The sequence below is a fragment of the Fundulus heteroclitus genome, unplaced genomic scaffold, assembly GCF_011125445.2.
Source record: "Fundulus heteroclitus isolate FHET01 unplaced genomic scaffold, MU-UCD_Fhet_4.1 scaffold_56, whole genome shotgun sequence".
Lineage (NCBI taxonomy): Eukaryota > Metazoa > Chordata > Actinopteri > Cyprinodontiformes > Fundulidae > Fundulus > Fundulus heteroclitus.
Window position 1 is genome coordinate 974491 of NW_023396989.1, and position 6984 is coordinate 981474.

General features: G+C 42.3%; 1 gene segment (V, D, J or C); it reads left to right on the forward strand.

Moving 5' to 3' along the window:
* Positions 1-306: 306 nt before the first annotated feature.
* Positions 307-3129, forward strand: LOC105924175. The segment is given in 3 exon segments: positions 307-387; positions 477-810; positions 3102-3129. Coding segments are annotated over 3 exon segments (408 nt in total).
* The last annotated feature ends 3855 nt before the right edge of the window (positions 3130-6984 follow it).

A 6984-nucleotide genomic window follows, 5' to 3' on the forward strand; every position in this document is an offset into this window, starting at 1 on the left:
AAAGCTGCTCCTTTTTCTTTGTGGAGATTTTATTGAATTATGCTTCAGATCAGATTTGACCAACCAGGAAGTCAAAGGAAACGTGACACTGATTAAAAGAAGTAAAAGAATGTAAAACAGTTCATTGTCAGCTGCAGTGGAGAACCCAGATGCATCCAGGACAGCCTGCAGCAGTGAGGCAGAGCAGCACACAGATGTGCTGAGTCTAAAGTTTCAGTAGGGGGCGTAACGCAGGACTGTCAGAGTGAACTTGGTGCAGATGAAGAACACACCCATTGCTTAGTGCCTCGTTTCTCCTCTCTGTGGCTCCCAGTTCCTCCCAGGTCCTCATTACTGCAGACATGACCCCTCTGCTCATCTCGGTGTTGCTGGCTGCAGCGGGTCTCGGTAGGAACACAATTCCCTTTGCTTGATATCAGACCAACACGATATGATTGTTGACCGGCTCACTGATCCTGTTTCTTGGTGTTTTTCAGAATGCAGAGCACAGACGGACAGTGTGCTTCAACCAGAAGGTGAAGATGTGGTAGCTGCTGAAGGAGAGACTAGGACCCTGGGCTGTCTGTACAACACCAGCGCATCCAACCATTATCTCTACTGGTACAAACAGGACGGAGGCAGCAGCCCCAAATTCCTCCTGAGTCGCTTTAAGGTTGGAGACGGAAAAACTGCAGCGGAGAAGAGATTTTCATCCAGCCTGGACCCTTCTGTTAGATCAGTTCCTCTGACGATCCAGGATCTCCAGCTGTCAGACTCTGCTGTGTACTACTGTGCTCTGCAGCCCACAGTGACAGGAAACAGCACAACTCTGTACAAAAACATGCAATACTCCCCAATATCCACTAGAGGGCAACATATACTTGATCCAGAATTCAGCCAGACTTCATCTCAAACAAGCATCTGTGTCTTTGGTTCATCACTGAACTGTTTGAGTCCTAAACAACAGAAACCAGGAGCTTTGTTTTATCTATATATTTTATATTTTGACCTATTTTATTTATCTGTTTATACAAGTATATACAATTTACGTACCATATACTATATCACCTGTAGTCATGGCTAATTGGCAATGGCCTTACAACAACCATAATTAAACAAGCAATTAAGACGCAACTAACTAAAAACATCTAAACATTTCATAATAAATTAGTCCTGATAACATGACTGACCTCTTAAAAACATGTTTAATATTATACCTGAGATGCCCCCAGTCTGAGTGCAGTTTGGGTTCAGGACTCAGTGAGGTCCAGATGCTAGAGCCATGGACAGAAAAAGCTGACTGTCCAGAAGATATTATTGTCAGAGGTTCAACATTTCCATTGGAGCCTGAATATTTAGTTTGGAAGTGTAACATGTATAAATATATGCTTGACACTGTAAAAATGTGGACCGTGGTGTGTGATTACTTTCCATCTATGTGATCTCTGCTCTGTTTCTCAATAAAAGTGCTGGAACTTCATCACCACCGTCTCTTAATTTAGTAAAGATGTGAATTCAGTTATCATTGTTTAGAATTCAATCCACACGCCTCCAGAAATGTTTCATGGGGCGTGTGGATAATTTCAGGATTTTATTCTACTGTTGTAGTAAAGCTGCCTGTAGAAAACTATATTAAACACTTAAATAAATGGCTACTAACATCTTTTGGTTTATTGTTTGATTTTTAATGTTACTAAGAGATAAGATAGACTTTATTGATCTCACAGTGAAGAAATTCACCAGTCACATCGGCTCAATAATCAAAAGAAGGTGCCAAAACGAGAAAAAAGTGCATGAAGTATATTCAGTGTGTCCACATATATACAGCGGATCGAGAGAAATAAAAATAAAAATAAATAAAGCAGAGATTTAGGATGACTTATGTACATTTCAGGTGACTTATATACGTATGGATTTGACGTTGTACATTAAAGTGGTACCAGGTAAATTACAACAGTGAGGTAGTGAGATAACTCTAACAGCTGAAGTCACTTATTTAACAGGATTATTGCACAGGGTATTAAATAGTAATTGCACATTAGTTATTGCACAAGTTATTACAGTTACAGTGCAGCATTGTATAATCTGGTGGCAGCAGGAATAAATGACCTGTGGTAGCGCTCCTTTTTACAGACAGGATGTCTAAGTCTGGCACTAAAGGAGCTGCTCAGCTCCTCTACAGTCTGGTGCAGGGGGTGGAAGGTGTTGTCCATGATGGATGTGAGCTTGGACAACACCCTCCTCTCAGCAACTTCCTCCACAGAGTCCAGAGTGCAGCCCAGGACAGAAGTGGCCTTCCTCACCAGCTTGTTCAGCCTCTTTCTGTCCCTCTCTGTGCTGCCAGGAGCCCAGCAGACGACAGCATAGAGGAGGGCTGAGGCCACCACAGAGTCATAGAAGGTCTTAAGCAGAGGCCGGCTCACTCCAAAGGACCTCAGCCTCCTCAGGAGGTGGAGGAGGCTCTGGCCCTTCTTATACAGAGCGTCTGTGTTATGAGTCCAGTCCAGTTTATTGTTGACATGAACACCCAGGTATTTGAAACTCTCCACAGTTTCTATGTCCTGCCCCTGGATGTTCACAGGTGAGTGAGGTGGGGGTCTTCTCCTGAAGTCCATCTCCTTGGTCTTACTAGTGTTTAAGCACAGATGGTTCTTCTCACACCAGTCCACAAAGTCCATGATGACCAACCGGTACTCCAGCTCGTTCCCCTCAGACACACAGCCCACAATGGCCGAGTCATCAGAGAACTTCTGAAGGTGGCAGCTGTCCATATTGTAGGTGAAGTCTGAGGTGTAGAGGGGGAAAAGAAACGGAGACAGAACGGTGCCCTGGGGGCCCCGGTGCTGCAGAGTGCCACCTCTGACTGACAGCCGTGCAGCCGCACGTACTGAGGGCGGTTAGTGATGTAGTCCATGGTCAGTGAGGTAGTCTATGGTCAGTGAGGTAGTCCATGGTCAGTGAAGTAGTCGATGGTCAGTGAGGTAGTCCATGGTCCAGTCAGCTAGATGTTTGTCCACCCCAGCGTCCTCCAGCTTCTCCCTCAGCAGCACCGCTCTGATGGTGTTGAAAGCGCTGGAGAAGTCAAAGAACATGACTCTCACAGCGCTCCTGGTGGTCTCCAGGGTGGGGCTGACCACGGTGCGCAGGTGAGCTAGGATGAGGCGCTCCATGGTCTTCATCAGGTGGGAGGTCAGAGTAACTGGTCTGAAGTCGGCCGGTTCCCTGGCGTGCGGCGTTTTGGGAACTGGTACCACACAGGAGGTCTTCCACTGGGTGGGCACCCCCCCCCCGCCCCCCCAGGCTGAGGCTCAGGTTGTAGATGTAGCTGGGGACCTCACAGAGCTCATCTGCACAGGTCCTCAGCAGCCTGGGGGGGGGGGGGGGTGCCGTCTGGTCCTGCAGCTTTCTTCTGTTTCAGCCTCATCAGCTGACCTCTCACCTGCATTGGTGTGACTGTGAGGGGGGAGGAAGGCAGGACCGAAGGTGTGGATGGGTCGGGGGTTGATGAGAGTTGAGGTGGGGAGGAGGTTAGGTCTCTGGGTGGCTGGTGGTTGGAGACATACTAAAATAGGAGAAATATGATCCCTCTGACTCCGGCTTCCTCCCACAGTCCAAAAAAAACATGACTGTTAGGTTAATTGGCTTCTCCAAATTGTCCTTAGGTGTCAGTGTGTGTTTGAGAATGGTTGTTTGTCCTGTCTGTCTCTGTGTGGCCCTGCGACAGACTGGCAACCTGTCCAGGGTGTACCCCGCCTCTCGCCCATTGAACGCTGGAGATAGGCACCAGCACCCCCCGCGACCCCATGAGGGAATAAGAGGGTCAGAAAATGGATGGATGGATGGATGTAATATCCCTCTGGTTGATTTTCATCAGAACTCTTGCTGCAGCATTTTGGATCAGCTGAAGACTTTGAACTGCATTTTATAGACTTCCTGATAGTAAAGAATTTATACAGCATTATACATCAAATGCATGGACTAGTTTTATGCATGGAAGCATATATATATATATATATATATATATATATACATATATATATATATTAGGGCTGGGCAACGATTAAAATATTTAATCGCGATTAATCGCCCTGATTAATCGCGATTAATCGCAATTAATCGCATTGTATTTACAAACTCCAAGAATGAATTCAAAAGTAGTGTAAAGAGCACTTTTATTTTAATGTTCTGCTGCCATATGAACAAAAGTGTTGTAACATTTGTAGCACTTATTTTATACTGGATATTTTCAACCCATCTATTGAATTTAGTGCACTAGTTGATCTTTTCTTCATAAGAGAACAGCAAGCACTGCAGCCAAAATATGGCCTTTTTTGACCTGCTGTATATTAGCCAGTCCCTAAGCTTGATGTATCATGAAACTGTTGACCTTTTGGGTTTTGTGGTTTTTATTTTATTATTACAATTAAATAATAATAATAATAATAATGTTCAGTGTTTTTTCGCTAATCCACCTCTTATATATTTCAATCCTTATGTAATTTTGTCTGTGTTGTGTGCACCTGCCTGTTGCTTTAATCCTATAAATTTCCCCGTCGTGGGATAAAAAAAGGATTAGCTAATGTTATCTTATCTTAAATAACACTTTTTAATATCCTCCTGAGAACCAAAGAAAAAAAGTGTCTTACAATTTCTTTTTTTGTGTGATTTCCCATGTATTTGGACCTAAAAAAACACATTACAATTTTAATTTTTTTAAATATATTTTTAATTTTAATTTTATAGCATGTCCACTGTGGAGGACAACAGGACTATTTGCATGGGAAAATAGAACAGGTTTTAGAAAATGAAAAAATTTAAAAAGATTGTCTTGAAAGTGATAATTACCTAAGAACTGTCACATTTGATAAAAACAAATAAATATCTGTAACATTGTTCTGTTGTTTGATGCTTGCAACAGTAAAAATACATGTATTTAGTTCAACAATAAACTACAAGACATAGAACTAAGCAGTTCTGCATTTCATCTTTCTCTGGATATTTTAGCTGTGATAATCCTGTCTGACTGGGCAACGGCCTGTGAATGGGATGATTTGCTCATCAATGCACACTTTGTCACACCTTGGAAGGCTGAGACAACCTTGCCTCACACGGTCAAGCAATGGTCTGACTCTCCAAAGAATGTCTGACTTCTTTGTCTCTTCAGTCACATCCAGGTCATTGACAATCTTAGCTTCTTAGCTTGTAGAACCTGTCCCTTGTCATCTTCTTGCTAATGACTGGTACTTTGTTTTTTTTAGCCCAAAACATTTTCACTCTGGGATAGCCATGGCAGGCCATGTGGACTGATATGCCAAAGAAAATTTTGATTTCTTGGGCAGTAAAATTTGGGCTGTAAAATTTTTGAGTTCTTGGGGGCGAGTGTTGGCCTAGTGGTTAGAGCAGCGCGCTTGCACTCAGGGAAGATTGCAAGTACCCGGTTTGATCCCCACTGCCTGCACTCTGGGTCCCTGAGCAAAGACCCTGAACCCCAGATTGCTCCCCAGGCGCCGCACATGGCAGCCCACTGCTCCCCAAGGGTGATGGGTTAAAAGCAGAGAACAAATTTCATTGTAATGTATGTTTCAATGTATGTTTCAATGACAATAAAGATGATATTACTATTATTACTAGTAGTATTCAGAGACACTCCTGTAGTTTGCAGCTGTCTTTGATTTGTAAAAGCTGCCAGATCTTCAAAGAATTTGACAATAATGTACTGTCAAAAGTACTGGATTGGACTCCAGTATTCACAGATTTTAGGGTCATTGTGATAGGCAGGAAGCCCAGGTAGCACAGATGTGAATCTATTATAATGGCATGGGATGAGGGAAAAAAATAAAGTTAAGTTAATAAAAATCCTACATTTTTTACACATCAATTTTGATTAATGCCATAATTTCAGTGTCATGGGTATAATATTGACCAATCTCACAAGCATGTTTTTAGGCAACCTGCATACATTTAACATCTGTTATACAGACTACAAACTCTACAATAATCTACAGTAATATGATAATAAAATTTAAAACATTAGCTTGAAACTAAATAAAACATACAAGTTTGTCCTGGCCCACAGAGGACGACGACTTTCCCACTCCCTCTCTGGCTCTGACTCTGTCTTATGAGATTCTCCTACATTTTCTTCCGCTCCTTCTTCGTCACTATTTCCCCCTATCACAGGCTGATACTCATTCTCATCCTTTTCCTCATCTGACAGCTCCAAATCTGAATTTCCCTCTATTATCTGGTATAGAATCCTCTCTGCTTCGCTTCTGTCTCCGACGACAATGTCAGTCATTAAACACATTAACATGGTCCCGGTGTCCACTACAGTTGACATTCATTAAATGACTGTTATTTCAAAACATAAATAATGAAAGTGTTTTCAGATGTAATAATATTGTTGATGACACATTAATAAACAAGAATATATATAATTATCATGGTAAAAAAAGCAATAGATAAAGAATATTTGACTTACCTTTCCTCTTTTCATAAAATGTGGTTGTTAGTATAGCGACCATCTTGTGAGAGAAAAAAAGTAAAGTTCCCAGCTTGCAAACCTATCACATGACACATCATTGGAAAGCCCAGGATGTCCTCTACAGAACACTATAGGGCTTGATAGGGTAACTCCAGATACTTAAGGGAGATACATGTGGACAAAATGTCCACTACAGTGGACATTAATGAATGGGCCGGGTCTCAGGAGGATATATGTACTGGGTTCTTTCAAGGTCTTAATTACATGTTATGTGTGGGCTCCAGTAACATCCATCCATCCATCCATCCATCCACTGATCTACCTGGATGTTCCCTGGAGGACTGAAACGCCTCAGTCAGTGACGTCTGTGGGTCTGTCGGGGCAATGACAGAAGTTTCCTCTCCTCTCTCCGTTTCTGGGGCTCGACGTTTTCATGTTTTTTAGATAAATTTATTAGATTTTTTTAGATAAATTTATCTAAATTTCTTAGATAAATTTGTTGTGTTTCCACGGAAATGAAC